This window comes from Podarcis tiliguerta (assembly GCF_965153285.1).
Source record: "Podarcis tiliguerta genome assembly, chromosome: 14".
Lineage (NCBI taxonomy): Eukaryota > Metazoa > Chordata > Lepidosauria > Squamata > Lacertidae > Podarcis > Podarcis tiliguerta.
In genome coordinates, this window is record NC_139547.1 from 37827016 (window position 1) to 37844030 (window position 17015).

Consider the following 17015-nt stretch of genomic DNA (forward strand, 5'->3'; position numbering starts at 1 on the left):
CTTACAAGCAAATGCATCTAAAGAAGGCCCATTGGTTATTCTTTTCTTTTTTTTAAATGAAAAGTAAGTGTCACATCCAGTATTAGTCCTACTCCGAGTAGACCCATTGGCATTACTGGACCTAAATTAGTCACGTTCATTCATTTCATTGGGTCTACCCTGAGAAAAACCTAGTTGAATACAACCCAATGGGTCTACTCTGGGTGAATGTTAGATGGCTACAACCCCAGATTTGGAATGCATGATTTTGAAAGGAGGGCTAGTGTGGGAGTGTGCTTAACTCCACCTCCCCAGCGTCTTAGCGCACAACTGCTTTTCCCTCTGTAAGGGATTTGAATACAAACATCTGCAATGCCACATGCATAATGCAATGTAGATTTTTTGTTTTTCTGTACCTGACTTCCCGAGGCCTTTGTATTTTTCCAGTATGTCTTTTATGTGACATGCTGCAGCTGACAATGTTTTCAGAATGGAGTCCTTTGCAAAGTAATTTAGCTATGAGACACCAGTGTGGTGTGGCAGCTGAGTGAGGTGGTGCAAATAATGTGGTTGGTCATAGGTTTAGAGATCTAGAGACAGCTCTGAGCACAAAGGTTCCCAAACTATGGGACACAAACTCTCCAAGATCTGCAAAAGAGGTGCGTTGGGTTTTTTCTCAGACCGGAGATGAAGTGGACATGTAGGGGGAGAGAGTTATGATATTTGTTTGAAGGAACTTGGGGCAAGGCAATAAACTCCAAGAGAGCTGTTCCCAATCACAGTAGACAGTTCTGGACTAGACATACAAGGAGCCTGAACTGGTTTAAGGCAGCATCCTCTGTTCCTAAATCATGATGGGTTTGGGGCTAATGCCAGTTTTCTGGTCTTCTGTCATTTGGCAAGTCCAGTGGAATGTGCCCTCCTGTCCTCTAGGGGGCATGTGTTCCATCAGAGGATCCATGGAGAACAAGGGATGGGTCCCAGTCACTGCATGTGGCTTCCCACCTCAGAGGTGACACCTAGTGGTGCAAAATGGAGGTGCAAAGCAGTACTCTGGGTGGATAATTCTCTGACTTCTAAGCACCTGTTGCTGAGACAGCATTTAGTATCAAGTCTCTTAATATTTTATTATTTGGGGGTAATGCTGTGCCTCTTGTTAAAAGAAACGTATGCATTTTTGCAAAGGAACTAAATGTCAATGTGCTCCTTTTGCTGCTGCTTCCAGTAATTGCTGTTTTCTTCTCTTCCCTAACTTGTGGCCTCTGTTCCTATTTTCCCCTGCTCTCCCTCGCTTCCTCCTCCTAGCTGTAGTCCTCCACCGAGGTCAGCTCCTTGGGCTCAGGGGTAAGTCCAAGACCTCTTTCCATCTAGATTCCAGATGCCATCCTATATCTAACCCACTGACTTCTCCATCCTTTAATCCATCTGCTCACTTTTCTTCCTCTGCCTATTCATTCATTCACCTCTCATTTTCATTTGAAATTGCCAAAAAAATGTAAGAGTGGAAATGTTCTTGTGAATCCATGTTAGGAATGTTGAGCAGATCATCACTTCTGAAGGTCCCCCTTGCATGTTAAAGTTTCAGAACCTTTAAACCAGTTCCTTTCTGGTTCTATCTCGTGATGAAAGAAGGCGATGAAGCAGAGATGTGGTCCCATGCCTAGGAATTCTTAACATAGCTATGCATTTAAACAGGACAAATTAAAAACAAAATCTCCCACAAGTAGCTCTTGAACCACTTCAGAAGACAGATTGGAAATTGCATGTGAGGACAGTGACATCCCTGCCACTGGCAAAACAGTGCTGAGTGCTCCTGGGTTTCCCCCATTCCAAACATGTCAAATGATTTGAAATATTTGAAAGCGCATCCTTAATCCAGCCACTTTTATTTTGAAAACAAAGCTGAAGCTGACATGGGGCCCCCAATCTGGAAAATATCCCTAATCCAGATTGGGTGTCAGTTTCCTGTTTATAATCACGCCCTTCCTGGATGTGATTTGCCCCCAAAGATACTTTTTGCAGTGAACTGTGGCTTAGGGTGGCAAAAAGCTGGGGTGGGGAGGTTAGAATTTCAGCAGGAAACTCATCAAGATGCTTTCCAGACTGCAGTTGCTTTTCTTCAAAAAATACAACCAGCCAATTTAAGCATGCTTTTACAGACCCCTGTGTAATGTAACTACGGTAACTCTGGGTCAGTTCAGCAAACCTCCTGCAGAATAGCTCCCCTCCCCACTGGCAGAGGAAGGGGTGTGGTAGGTGCGGTCTGCCCCAGGTGTCATCCCTGAGGGGGGGAGTGACATCGCCCCCCCCACCCCCCTGGGATGCTAGCCCTGCCTCCGGGTACACAGTATATGCACTGCTCCGGGTGCCAGAGCAGCTAGCTCCACCTCTGCCCCTCCCCCACCTTCTTGGAGCTCTCCCTAGCAGAACAAAAGGGACATTTTTTAAAAAATTGAAAGCAATGAAACCACTTCCAGACCAGCCACATTTCTCTTTACAAGTGTTAAATATGCTTTTGGAAATCTTTGTCTCAAATCATGGAGCTATACTTCCCAGGGTTTTCTGGGGAGAGAAGAGACGGATTCTTTATTATGTGGTCCTAGTCCTGATAGAACCAAACAAAATAAAACCAACAACCATATAAGTAGAATATCATAACATACAAAATACATTAGAATGGGTTGTAATACATTGGTGATATAAAATATCAGGGATATCCAAGTCTGCTCCTTTTAGAAAAACTTGACGCAAGAGAGGAGAGAAACAAAAATATTTATCAACACACAGTGCTCTGTAGGCTCCACCTCAGGATATGGCTCTAAGTAAATATTTTTATACTAATTACCCCCAGTCTAGGGAGATGTTTATTCTCCAGGAGAACACCCTAAGATCTAAAATGTACTAGCTTGAGCTACGATCCGAAATCTTAAAATGAGATGTTATTTTTTCAAGGGTAGGCGACATTTTAAAAGTTGCTAGGAGCAGACCAGATTGTCAAGCCAGATGTTACTGGACTTTCCCTCTGACAGTTGGACAGAAGAAGGAATTCATGGCACTAACGCTTTGTAGGATAATTAAACCAGTTTAGCCATGTGTGGTGCAGTCAGCCCTTACATTTCCCCCTCCTTATTGCTTGCTTTTAATTTGTGTGTGTTGCCTTCAGCCAATAAGACATCCCCAACATCTGGAGAAGGGAACCGGCCTGGCGGGATCATCCACGTGTACGGCAGCGACGACAGCAATGACAAGTCTGCCAGCAGTTTTATCCCTTACTGCTCCATGGCTCAAGCCCAGCTCTGCTTCCATGGTCACCGTGACGCGGTCAAATTCTTTGTCTCTGTGCCTGGTAAGCAGAACATCTAAAGTACTCCATGAATGCAATTCTGTCAGTGCATCGTGATGCTGAGAGCTTATTGTGAAACCTGAAGGCTTATGCAGAATTCTGAGGCTCTTTCCATTGCAATGGCCTTTCCTATGATGTTCAAGAACATCTTAAGAATCGCCCTGCTGGATCAAGTCCAGGGCATAGCTATCTGGCCCAGCATCCTTTTCTCACTGGGGTCAACCACATGCCCCAGTGAGAAACCCAAAAGGACTTGAGTGCAAACAGCATTCTCGCCATGGGTGATTCCCAGTAACTTTTGGGGCCATTCTGCCAGTGACATTGGACGTAAGACCCATCAGGATGATAGTAGTGTTGATAGCCTTATCCTCCGTCATTTTGGTTGCCCAAAGCTCAGTAGTATATGTCAGTTGCTCAGAACAAGCTCTGGATTCTTTCAGGTAACGTTCTGGCAACACTGAACGGGAGTGTGCTAGACAGCCCCTCCGAGAACCCCAGCACAGCCACCATCGAGGCTGAGGGCCAGAAGCTGAAGAACGTCCTGGTGCTCAGTGGTGGGGAAGGGTACATTGACTTCCGGATTGGTGAGTTCTTTTACATATATATCCTCATTGTGCAGAGCAGCTATGAGTAAAGGACAAGCTAGCGCAGAGTGGCTAAGGAAGAAATTTCTATTATTATTTATTGAATTTATATACCGCCCTATACCTGGAGGTCTCAGATCAGTTCACAGAATAAAATCAAGATATGAAACCACAAAAGACCTAATAAAAATAAAACAACAACCCAATAGCCCCCCCCCCCAAAAAACACATTTTAAATCGGATCAACCAAAAGCCTGGTTAAAAAGGAACGTTTTTGCCTGGCACCTAAAGGTGTGTAATGAAGGCGCCAGGCGAACTTCCCTGGAAAGAGCATTCCACAGATGGGGAGCCACTGCAGAGAAGGCCCATTCTCGTGTTGCTACCCTCTGGACCTCTCAAGGGGGCAACACACGAAGAAGGGCCTCAGAAGATGATCTCAGGGTCCAGGTAGGTGCATATGGAAAGAGGCGGTCCTTGCAGTATTGCGGTCCTGAGCCGTTTAAGACTTTATAGGTCAAAACCAGCGCTTTGAATTGTACCCAGAAGCTAATTGGTAGCCAGTGCAGTTGGACCAGGATCAGTGTAATAATGCTCAAACCGTCTTGCTCTGATGAGCAACCTGGCCGCTGAATTCTGCACTAGCTGAAGTTTCCGAACCGTCTTCAGAGGCATATCACATTGATATGTACCACTTTAAGCGTGTCCTGTACTGTAGGGGTTCTGAGTTGTCCTGCCGTTGTCCATAGCTGGTGCAAAGAGCCCTGATTTTGATTGGGATTGCGGCAGGGACGAAGGGATGAATGGCCCTTCTCTCCATGCCATAGTCCCCCTCTGAGTCATACTTCCCTCTCACATCATCTGTTTGTTAAAAGAAAAAGCAACCACACCATGGCAAACATCCGTATCTTGTTTGGCCCTTTGAGTTACAGCACAGGACATCCTGCTTCCATCCTTTCCTCTGCCACAGACTCAGCAGTTCCCCAACTCCCCTGCTTGCATAGACCACTTAGAAGTTGCTGAGAGTCTTGGTGGATCACTTTAGTGATTTTTTTGACCTGTTGTAGCAATGGAAATGTGCTGCGCTAAATAAGGTGTGTTTTTTAATTGTATTTTTAATTGCTTCTGTGATTATCTCATTTCTTATTGTACTACAATAAAAAGAAGCAATAAAACCACAATTAAAAATCAGTATGAATATGTAATGCAGACACACCATGGATGACCTGAATCAAGCTTTCTGCTCAGGAGAACTAGATGAATTTAGACCTCTCCCACTCCGCAGCTCCCCATTTGCAGAACTTGGGTCTACAGAGTTGGGGTAAAGATTATAATGATGTATGCAAAGCACTCTCAGGCACCTAAAGATGCTATGTAAATGGTACCTATTACTAATGATTGGGAGGCCTGCTTGGTGGAGCTTTGGTGCTTCCATGTTCTTCTCTTCCATTCATTGTACAAGGTCTCTCCACAGGTGATGGAGAAGATGACGAGACGGAGGAAAACGCAGGAGAAGCCACCCAAGTCAAGCCCATCCTCTCCAAGGCTGAACGGAGCCACATCATTGTGTGGCAAGTTTCCTACATCCCCGAATGAGCTACTCTTGTCTTTTCTTTTTCTGCCAATTATAACTCTCTCCCCTCTGATCCCCCCAAACTCCCGGAATGCCAGTATGTACATACCAGAACTCCTGCATTTCTCCTACTGCTGGAAAACCGAGGTCCCAGACAACCAACCGCAGCAGCTCCTGCACTGGATAGCGGCTCCCTCCCACATCTAACCTCCAAACTTGCAGCTTTCATCTTGGGCCTGCATGCTTTTCTAAAACGGCTGGGTTACTGCCAGCTTTCCAAAGGGGGAGAACCATGGCAATGAAGGCCCCTCCGCCCCCAAGTGAGGCAACGAGAGATGCACAGGCAGAGCGGAATTGGCTTGGACGATTTTTTCAAGACGGTCCCCTCCCTCCTTCCTTCATCTGCCTGCATGGAAGAACTAAGACGTTTGCCGGCTCTTGCCCCTGCCCACTTCGCCACCACGGAGGCAGCGCTGACGGCATGCACTGGTCTGCAAACCAGGACTAGAGAGATGGATCCCATCATAACAAAGCGGACATTCCAACCTCGTCTCCTTCGCTGTCTCTCTATGGGACCTGCTCACAGGGGATTATCTGGGATGAATTGGGAGGTTGGGAATCCAAAAGAGCGTATGGATGCGTTTGGGAAGACTTTGGTATGGAAGTCAACAGCGGGGGGTCAGTGTCCAGAGACGGAGCACAGGCACATGATGGGCTTCCACTGCTGAAGCTGTTTAGATCTGGGCCTGGGCACTTAAAATCATAACTCAAGTCGGTAGAGCATGAGACTTTTAATCTCAGGGTCATGGGTTTGAACCCCACGTTGGGGTTTTGCAGGAGGTTATGGTCCCTTCCAACTTACACTTCTGTGATTCTATTTATGGGAGACCTCTTTGAGAGTCCCAGTGTGCCCAGATCTGAACTCCTTAGAGGAAGGGGAAGGGGAAGATTCAAGCCTAACAAATATCATAGATAATAATTCAGGTTAGAGGCACAATTGGTAGACTTGAAGGTGGGGTGGGCATCTCCAGCTCTTTGTAGCAGTGGGTGGTGTGCTGATGGAGAGGAAGGCCATATGTATGTTTAGCTGGTATGTGGAGAGTCATTGAAAGAACTGGGAAGTCCTCTGCTGTTGAAAGGCCACCAAGGTGTGCTTTGTGCTCCTTTACCTTGTGCTGCTCTACTAGGGCCCCAATGGAGACTTGGGTGCTGCAACTGGCTCTCAAGAGGTATTCAAATGTATCTTGCAGGCAATTCAGGAAAGCAAGCAGTCAAGATGGAGACTAGGCCCCTCCCTCTCCATGACATGTATTGAAACCAATGAAAGCAGACTTGGACTTGGGGGAGATGGAGCAAGGCAGTCAGTGGAGAGGTATGTGCTTGGGGAGGATGGGCTGGGGAAGAGTGGAAATGAAGAAACGGGGAAAGGAGCTGAGGAGAAGACATTGGTCCTTTGTTAAGCGGCTTCCAGAAGCAGCAAGAGAGGAAGCAGAGATGGCCTTATTGGGAGAGGATGTTGAGAAAGCAGCGCCCACAGCTGTGGCATGCAAGTTAGGGCGCTGCCACTCTGCTGGGTGCTCACCCGGTTGATGGCAGGTGTGCACACTCATAACACGCATCCCACCTGTTGCTCCCCTTCTCTTGCCCCCACCCTGCCACATCCAGTGGCAGCTCCATCCCAGCCAGTGAGCCCCGTCTCATGCTTCGTGACTCGGCACCAGTGACTGGGAGTGGATTGCTGCTTGAGATGAAGTTGCAAACAGCTGGTCCTCTGGGATATAAGGAGGTTTCTGCCGTAGGCAGTTCAGAGGCTGATGAACTTTAAAGGCTGTGGGAGGAAGCAGCAGGAAGAAGCCCAGAAATGTTAAGTGCTCTTAACGTCTTATTTAAATCTCACAGAACCTTTCACGTTTTAATTTTCTTTGAAGCCAGGGGAGACCAAGGTTTTTTAGAGAGGGAGGTGGGTCTTCCTTAGAGAGAGAGAGAGAAAGACAGGGGGGGGCAACTTCCTGGCAGTTCTTGGTAGAGTCAAAGCTTGGGACTGTCCACGTGCCCCTTTCTTTGTGCGCTTTGCAGCAGAGGGAGATTATTGCAGGCTTTTTTCTTTTTGCATCTCTCAGGCCTCCCCTGCCTGCCTCTGTGGGCAGTGTTTTCTTTCTCCATGCCTGAATGAGGTCTGAGAAAACATAGACTAAAAAGGAAGTCCAGTCATAGTCTGAACAGCTTGTGGGAACACTTGCCCCAATCCAGTCAACCGTACCATGCTGTGACTTAACCCCCTTTCTTGTGTGCTGAGAGTAGCAGCTTGGGTATGGCAGGCACACAAGCACCATGGCACACATATCGAATGCCTTACAGCTCCATTCCTTAACACTTGGCCACAAGCTGGACCTGTGCAGGGACCCCTACTCTTATGTGTGGTTTTATGTCACTTGCTTACTCAAAGCCACCCAGAGCCACAGAATGTACACAGAGATGAAAGAAATATGGCAAAGGTTGAAAAGGTCTGTGGGTTCCGCACAACAAACCAAGATGAAGAAAAAACAAGAAAGAGACGTTAAGCGGTAAAGCTGGTGGGTGGGGAGGACGTTGTGACTTGCAAGTCGACATTGTTGATCTCTGACCCATAATTTTTCGCCAAGAGCAGGAGCGAGGAAATCTAGAAGGCTAGTAAAGTCATTGGGGTAGTTTGATTTGAAAGAGCACAAAATGTGTTTAAGTAGCTGCAGCAAGGCTTGAGATCAAAGGGGGGCTTTATTCATGATGAGAAAGAGAGTGAGGCTTACAGGGTAGGTAGCAAAGGCGGAGGGAACAGGTATCAGGAGCAGAGCATCTGCTTTGCAGGAAGAAGATTCAGTCCCTGCCATCTCCAGTTTAAAAAATGATCAAGAAGAGAGCGGGTGGTGGGAAAGACCTCTTCATAAGACTCTGAGCAGCCGCTGCCAGTCAGTCTACATGGTGCTGGGCAAAATGGAAAGTCTCAGCTGTTGTAAAAGCAGCTTCCTAGGTTCCCTTATTTTTATTCTGTCCATTAAGTTTCCAGATTTCAGGCCACTCTTAGGCCTTACCCTACCAGACATACCTGGAGGTGACACACTAGGGAGATATCAACAATTTCACTGAGCGCAGCTAACACTTGTTATTTTCCATGTCACAAGGAGGTCCTAACCCTTTGGGGTTGGCTTTTCAGTAAACAAGGAGCCAGACCGCCTCCTGATAGTGCTCCTACGGAAAGGGTTTTGTTTCCCAATGCCAGCATATCCTAGCTGTTTTCTAGACTACTGATGAAATAATAGTGTGCAGGAGAGAGAAGAGCAGATTGTTAAGACACTCTTTCATTATTCCATTCGAAACAGCAGTGCCATCAGCCAAGATTTGCCGTTCTCTTGGGGCAAGTTAGCAAGTAATACCACTAATCTATCCTGTCACATTCCCCACCACCACCATTCCTGCCCCACTGCTACCCCAGTGCTCTGCTCAGAAAGATGGCCACAGTCCAGGTGGAGTTGAATCTCTGTTCATTAGAGGGCAAAAGACATAAAGCAGCTAACCCTCTGTGCTTATCCCAATTAAGGAGAGAATGAAGCAGATCTTGTACCACTTGCTCTGAAGTGGGGGGGGAGGGGGAGCTGGGAAGTCGACACAGGGCCTGTAGCTCACAGGTAGAATATCTGCCTTATATGCAAAAGGTCCTGGGTTATAAATAAAAGCCCTGATGTCTCCAGGTAGAGTTGGGGAAAGCTCCTGCCTGTCAGTGTAGACAATACTAAGCTAGATGGACTACTCACCTGACTATTCTTTTGCTTCCTATGTTCTTATTTTGTTCAGTCTGTTCTGGGGGTGAAATACCTTTTGGAGGGGCTGGGAGGAAACTAAGGTTACCTGGAGAGCAACCTGACAACAGCAGAGCCTGGGAGGAGAGAGAAAGGAAAGTCGGATTTTTTAAAGTGAGGACCGGTGGGGTGGGCAGCTTTGGCTTAGGCACTACTTAGCAATGGTGCAGCTAGGTGGTTTTAGACTCTGGCCTTAATGGTCTCCCAGCCCGGCAGACCTTTAGATGGGAACATGTATTGCTTCACTTACCGCATTTCTGAAGTAAGCTGTATTGGGGGGGGGGCTGCTCATTCTGCTGAGTTGGGTCTGGGTCCCATAACCTCTGCCCCCAAAGCCCTACCCCTACAGCACCACTGCAGTTTAGAGGGCGAGCGTGTGGCGTCTGACAGGGTGCCACGGTTTTAAAACTGATCTACCTGTTGCCAAAAGACCCGAGAGCAGGATTACTTCCTCATGCAGAACTGAACCAAGGTATGGTCTTTTTAAAACAAAAACAACAGATACAACTGCAAAGCCTCCAGCAGTTCTCAGTTCCCAGCATTTATTAGTCAGGATACTGCTCCTTTTGCCTCCCCTGCCTACAAATATATGCCCAAAGAACCTTTCACAGTTTGAAGTTACGTTTTCATTGAAAAGAAGCACATGTTCAAGGTGGGGGGGGGACGCGGGGGGAGGGAGAGGCGTAGCTATGGGGAGAAAGCCTCACAGTGCTGGCTGTTGACTCCTGATAGCTACCTGCCGGCAAGATAAAAGCTGATTTGACTTACAGACACCTCCCCGCCACATCTCCACTGTGATGTATGTAAAGTTAACTTGTATGTTATAAAAGGAATTTTTTAAAAGTGTCTTAAGGCCTGTCAACTCTGCTGTTTTGGTCTAAAGATGTAAAGAGACTGCTGTATGAAAAAACAACCCCACTCTCCCTATGCTTTGTCCCTTATACGCTATCCAAAAGATGACCATATCTGTTCTGTATGTAATAAAAAAAAATGTGTTAACATCACAGATTCGAGAGCATTGATAAACACACACTAGAAGTGGTATTTTTAAGGAGTTACTGCCATGACGTTTATTGCATCTTTTGATGGTGCACACCCAAATGATGGGGCGGGGGGGGGGGCTCACTTGCAACAATATGGTGCCAAGTATGAAGTGCCCTTGTTCTGTACTCCCATCCAGACAGCCACCCCCTTTTCCAAGATACACCACCCTGACAGACACAGAGTAAAAACGATTGCCTTTTCCCAAAATTTATTTTACAAAAGCAAAACGCAGCCAGTATTTAAAAAGTAGCCCTGTACATATTTATAGATGTAAACAATCTCCTTTTGGGAAATATCTGGAAGAACAGTAACATGCAGTGGGATGAAAGATCCCAGAGGAAAACACAGGAACCATGATAGCCTAGGAAGAATACTTCTCCAGCCAGGCCCCAACTTAATGGGATTTGGCTGTTTCCACTCTATCAGAGGCCTCCTGAAATCTTCCGCTCCCAAATCCCAGCATTCTGTTCCTACTGAATAGTTGTCAGCTGTGAATAAGATTATTTTTAAAAACAACACAGGTGGACAGTGGTCCTCCAAATGTTGTTGGACTCCAACTCCCATCAGCTCCAGACAGCATGGCCAACAGTCAGAGGTGATGGAGGCTCCAACATCTGGAGACCTGAATATTTGCCATCCCTAAGATAAAACATGCACTAAAGCAGCTCCCCGCCCCCCCGCCCTGGACTATTGGAGAAAGTGGGGCGGGTATGAGAAACGAGCAGCGTGAATTCTGCATTTCAAGTCATTGCCCAAAAAGAAATTGCATTCACTAGAGAGAGAGCAGGACGTAACAGCAGCTGTATAAGCCCTGTTGCTCAAGCTCAGGATATTGCTAGCTGCGAGCAACTGTTTGTATTTGCTGCTGCTTAAGTAAAGAGAAACAGCACAGCTCCCCTTGCTTCTGTCTTATTTGATGTTTCCTTTTGGAAAGAGCAGGGGCAGCAGGCTGGATCTGTATTTCCCCCACCCTTCCCATGGGCCAAGTTGGGAAAGTAGGAAGGGCCAGCCACCTGATGTCGCAATTATGTTGGGTGGCCTGTTTTCGCCTGTGTGGTTTGAAATAAAACCCCTGTGGCCAGAGGGATGGTGCTTTGCAACCCCAAAGATGCTGTGGATAGCAGTATGCAAGCCCAGGCAATCCGCTGACTAGGATTGCAAAGGGGGGTCTGTGCCCTGTAGCTGGTAAAACTGTGGCCTAACATAGTGGGGTAGTCTTTGCAGGCTTGGATTGGGAGGCAGCAGGAAAACCACCAATGAAGCCCTTTGAAAATACATTCTAAAAGTGAGAAAAGAGAACTGGAATCCCCCTGGTGTGTGCTTTTCCATATTGGTTTAATAGCGCAGATTTCTCTAATATTGCCCCAAAAAGGCTATAATTGGGGGCTGGGGAGGCAGGGAGAAAGGGAATTAAATTACTAGTTGTTAAACTGACATGATATGTTCGTTCAGATCTAAAATACTCCCGCCCTTTCTCTTCCCCCCACAACTCAACAAAAGAAAGCTCCCCAGGGGAATCCCAGATAAGCTGAAAGGGAAATGGACGGGTTTGTGCAGTGCCTTTGTGACAGCAGCAGAGGGGGCTGGGCTTCAGCTGCTCTGCCTTACTCATAAATCCAGTGATCTGCACTGTCTTCCCAACAGGCCAGTTCATCTGTGCGGAACCAGAGCAAGATCTCTCGCTGGGCGCTCTCCACCGAATCGCTCCCGTGGATCACATTCCTGTAGGGAAAAGGAACAAGTATATCCCACGGTGCAGCTGGATGCATTGGGCCACAGTTAACGAAGTTCTTGTGCAGTTGGGGGCATATATGAGTATGATGAGCTAGGTTTCAATTGACAAGTACAGAAAAGGCTCCTGCCAAATCCTGGAGAGCTGATGATAGGCCAGATGGACAAATGATGGGACTGGTCGCATTCACACCATACATTTAAAGTGCTGCGATTCCACTTTAAGCCGTCATTGCTTTCTCCCAAAGACTGCTGGGAAACTGTTCATGGTGCTGAGAGGAGACCCCGGATTCCCCTCACAGAGCTACCGTTCTCAGAGAGGTCTAATCATAAATCCCTCTGCAAAGGAAACTGGGAATTGTAGCTCTGCAAGGGGAATAGGGCTCTCCAAAGAACTATCAGCACCCTTGGCAAACTACAGTTCCCACAATGTATGGTGTGGATTTGGGCTCTATACAACAGCTTCTTATGTTCCTAATAGGGTAGGGAAAAAGGGATGAAAAAATTCCATTTCCATTTTTATAACGTTATGCAATGATTCATCAGAGTCTTCTTATTTTCCAATTCTTTGCTGTTTGTTTCTCACCTCCTCCTGCTGCTTCCCTCCTGCCCCATTTTCCCCAGCTCTCTTTCTTTCCCTTATAAAAGGTCCGTTTTGCTGAGGGAGGGTGTTTACTCACAGACAGGATGGACTGTGTATTGGCAGGCAGGGACACGCTAACAATAAACCCTGGAAGAAGCAAAAATACTCCACTTGCCTCTCAAATCTATGAAGCTGGAGGTCATTTCTAACATTACTGGGAGGCAGCTTAATTTTGGCCCATGTTCACACAAAAATGTTTCCTTCTTACTTGCAAACCAATAATCCACATTGGCTGCATCCACATGTCACAGTAAGCCCTTGTCAACCCAAATTAGCCTGATTTGGTTTGGAATTTGGTTAGTTCTAGTGCACAGTCCAATCTGAAACATTTACACTAAACAGGATTTTGATTATCTTTGCTAGACACACAGCATGTGTGAACGATGCTCCTATCTCCTAATGCAGAAACAAAAAGGCCTTCCTGATTTTTTTTTTTTTTTTAATCATCCTCTGATTTAGTTTGCACTCTGTTTACAGGAATGCAGTTTTAGTTTATCTCAGGCAGAAAACGGCACCTGGCTGAGCCCCCATTCCTTGCTGTCGTGGACCAATAGTTGCATTGCCGGAATCACACAAAACGCTCAGAAGAGAGAACTGCCCCAAAAGTAAACGAGGTTTTCACTCACTTGCCAACTTCAATGCAGAAGTCACCTCGGATAGTCCCAGGCTTCGAATCTGCTGGGTTAGTTTCGCCAATCATGACGCGAGCTGTCTTCACCACTTCCAGTCCCTGCCAAACCTGGGGTGAAGGGAAGAAAAAACCCCACTAGCATTCAACCTTTTGGTGACCCAATACACACCTTTAGTCCTATCACACATTTGGGGAGCCCTTTGTTTGTTTGTTGCTGCCTATTTGGACGGTGGTCGTGCTGTTGCTGGTGTCACCTGCCTTAGATCAAACCGTGACCCACTTGCTGAAAACCAGTGGAAAAGGCAACCTTCTCAGTGCCAGTGGCCTTGTTCTGCTAAACCACTTGAGAAAACATTAGGAGTCCCGGGGTAGAGGGAAGGGATGAGCCTCCCTCTCTTCTCAAAGAGAAAATATTTCTTATAAGGTTTCCCACCCCCACCCCCCAGTGTTCTGCTGTCTGGGATCTTGGAGGGTAAAATGTCAGAACGTGCCAACAAGACTGCTCTTCTATACTTGGGTATTGTTAGAAAATATAGATGTGTTAGGAGATAGGGGCATCTCAAGACCCTCACATAGAAGAAGAAGAAGAAGAGTTTGGATTTGATACCCCGCTAACATTCTCCTTTCCCTTCCTCCCCCACAACAAACACTCTGTGAGGTGAGTGGAGCTGAGAGACTTCAGAGAAGTGTGACTGGCCCAAGGTCACCCAGCAGCTGCATGTGGAGGAGCGGGACGCAAACCCGGTTCACCAGATTACGAGACTACCGCTCTCAACCACTACACCACACTGGCTCTCATAGCAAAATGCATTTGTTATTTCACTCACCATGGCCACAACAGGTCCAGAGCTCATGTATTTCACCAGACGGTTATAGAAAGGACGCTCACGGAGGGCGATGTAATGCTCCTTCAACAAGTCTTCAGAAGCCTAATCAATCAATCAATCAATCATTTTATTTGTATGCTGCCTTTCCAAAGTTGAAATCGTATTAAAAAATTACAAAATACAAACATAGCAAAAGTAGTCATAAAACATTAAACCAAACATCAAATAGTGCACGAGTTGAAGAATTTCCACATAAATCATAGGATCCAAAATAAAGATACTAAAAATCAACATCAACAACCCCAACACACCACCCCCCGCAAAAAAAATCCCTAAATAATACTCCAGCTTTGGTAGTTGGAGTTTGTCAGGGCCCCATCCTCCCAGGCCAAGTGGGAAAAGGTCTACAAGGCTGGAAGCAGGTCTTCCAGGATGAACACGTGGTCAAACACATGCCACAGACTTGATCAACGTTGTGTAGTTCTTTAAACAATTTTGCTGATTTTTAGTATGTTTTGACTGTTTTCAGTCTTTTATTTTGTGTGTGTAAACTGCCCTGGGAACTTGCTTGAAGGGTGGGAGTAAAATCTCCTAGGGTTATGGTGATAATCAAAGATCAGGAAATTAACAGTTGAGTCAGCATCATTATCACTACCATCAGTTTATATATTTATATGCCACTTTCCCACAGAATTGTGCCCCAAGCATCTCACAACCCAGCAAACAAACCAAAAAAATAAAACCATGCAAAATTAAGAACAATTTAAACATTAGGAACTTAAAAAAAGAACTTTAATTTTTTTAAAAATAACAATGGTGTCAATGAATCCAGAAAATACTTACATACAATGTTAGATAAGGCAATACAAATAAGCCAACCTAATTTAATCGGTTTTAACTAGGGAAGCAGGCAGAGACAACAACAGGCCCTGTTCTAGCTGAATTGCCCTTTCTCCACCACCCCACCAACTTTAAATGTTCTTTTGTGGTCCTTTAAATTTGTAAACTGCCTTGGGTGCTGTGGTAGAAAGGCAGTTTATAATTTCAATGAATAAACCAACAAAATATGGAGAATAACCCCCAACACAAAAATAGAATGATAGCATGCAAAGATAATATACAACACTGGGTGCGATCAAACCGCCCTGGTGTGTAGCCTTTAACCTCCAGGTCTCTGGTCTTCAGGCCAAATTTGGCCCACCAGGCACCCCTCATTTGGCCTATAAGCCAATTTCCCCCAAAACATAGTCATTTCCTCTACACTTGGCATCCTATGTGAAGCAAGGTGTGTGGCAGGTAGAGTTGTGGCTGAATCAGCTGCTTCCATCCCAATGACTATAGAAAACCGGACTGGACGCCTGGTACACAGGGAATTCAATCCCTCTTGGTTGTTGTCTCTCCCCCACCATGAGCCACCTTTGACAGATGGATGGGACAACCTACTTGTCAATCACCTGGTGTCCGATGATTGACAAGTGGGTAACCCTAAGTTAGCCCACAGAATGGAGGTGGAGGTGGCAGGAAGATGAAGATGTGGTCCACTGGGTCATAAAGATTCCCCATCCATCTCTCGACAAAGAGCTTAGGTACTCAGCCAAGTATCCTGACCTGCATAAGCTTCATGGCCACCAGTTTGAAGCCCTTCTTCTCGAAGCGTCGGATGATCTCTCCAACCAGATGCCGTTGTACCCCATCTGGCTTAATGGCCAGGAAGGTGCGTTCATTTACACCAGTGAATGCTGGGAAATAAGGGGGAAAGAGAGATTTAATGTATATATATTGAGGGGGGCATGCAATACATGCTGTGCAGCTGAGGAGGGGCAGGATTTCTGGAAATCACAAGTGAATACTATTGCACTCCGGTCCTGCTTGCAGTTTTCCCACAGAAAAATAGGTGCTGGTACTCACCATTAAGTTCCTACATAAGTGCCACACTTTTTAACAACAAAAAAGAGGTTTTGTTGTGTTTTTTATATTCTGTTGGGAGCCGCCCAGAGCGGCTGGTGTTGGCGCTGTGGGTTAAACCACAGAGCCTAGGACTTGCTGATCAGAAGGTTGGTGGTTCGAATGCCCGTGACGGGGTGAGCTCCCGTTGTTCGGTCCCAGATTCTGCCAACCTAGCAGTTCGAAAGCACGTCAAAGTGCAAGTAGATAAATAGGTACTGCTCCGGTGGGAAGGTAAAACAGTGTTTCCATGCGCTGCTCTGGTTCGCCAGAAGCGGCTTAGTCATGCTGGCCACATGATTTGGAAGCTGTCTGCGGACAAACGATGGCTCCCTCGGCCAATAAAGCGAGATGAGTGCCGCAACCCCAGAGTCAGCCACGACTGGACCTAATGGTCAGGGGTCCCTTTACCTTACGCCCCCGGAAAAAGCACTCTCCACAGGCATCTAGTTGGCCACTGTGGGAACAGGAGATGGGCCCCGTTTGGCCTGATCCAATAGGGCTATTTTTATGTTTGTGTATTTTTATCTGGAAGGCACCAGGTTGCCGAAAGTAGACTCAGCCAGTTGGGGGCGGGCGGGGTACAAGGCAGGCACAGGGCGTTGTTTCCCGATGGAAAAAGAAAGAGAGATGCAATTCAGCATGACCCAGCTACAAAGAGAGGGAAGGGCTGGTCAGACACCCCCAGATCTCAGCAACGCTCACCTGTTTGGAAGATGCTGGCAAACAGGGCCAGCAGGAAGATCATGGCGTTAGCAGCGGCAGCAGGAGCAGCAGCAAAAAAGACCCATAGAGCGAAGGGAAGAACTGGGGAGGACGCGCGCGCCGGCCGGCAGCGTGGATCGGGAGCGCGCACGCTGATGACGAGAGGAGGAGGCTACTCAAG

General features: G+C 46.7%; 2 protein-coding genes across 23 annotated transcripts in view; one reads left to right on the plus strand and one right to left on the minus strand.

The window, feature by feature from the left end:
* The window catches only part of MAPK8IP3 (mitogen-activated protein kinase 8 interacting protein 3), a 68885-nt gene extending 58572 nt beyond the window's left edge, over positions 1–10313 (plus strand). For all 22 annotated transcript variants that reach the window (XM_083412519.1, XM_083412516.1, XM_083412501.1 and 19 more), the window contains 4 exons: positions 1285–1323; positions 3143–3325; positions 3763–3906; positions 5378–10313. In XM_083412519.1, coding sequence (XP_083268645.1) covers positions 1285–1323; positions 3143–3325; positions 3763–3906; positions 5378–5499 — 488 coding nt within the window. In that variant the 3' untranslated portion in view covers positions 5500–10313. The remainder of the gene's footprint in view (positions 1–1284; positions 1324–3142; positions 3326–3762; positions 3907–5377) is intronic.
* A 231-nt stretch (positions 10314–10544) lies between these two features.
* NME3 (NME/NM23 nucleoside diphosphate kinase 3) lies at positions 10545–17000 on the minus strand. Its single transcript, XM_083412586.1, has 5 exons — positions 16835–17000; positions 15794–15924; positions 14186–14287; positions 13354–13466; positions 10545–12075 (listed from the first exon to the last, which is right to left on the minus strand). The coding sequence occupies exons 1-5, from the start codon at positions 16875–16877 to the stop codon at positions 11958–11960; spliced, it is 507 nt and encodes a 168-aa protein (XP_083268712.1). The 5' UTR covers positions 16878–17000; the 3' UTR covers positions 10545–11957.
* Between the last annotated feature and the right edge of the window lie 15 nt (positions 17001–17015).

Coding starts and splice junctions, on each gene's coding strand:
- NME3 (XM_083412586.1), bottom strand. CDS start 16,877: ATGATCTTCCTGCTGGCCCTGTTTGCCAGCATCTTCCAAACAG. Junction 15,925..16,834: donor TGCCAGCATCTTCCAAACAG/GTGAGCGTTGCT, acceptor CTTATTTCCCAG/CATTCACTGGTGTAAATGAA. Junction 13,467..14,185: donor CTGGACCTGTTGTGGCCATG/GTGAGTGAAATA, acceptor CCTTCACCCCAG/GTTTGGCAGGGACTGGAAGT.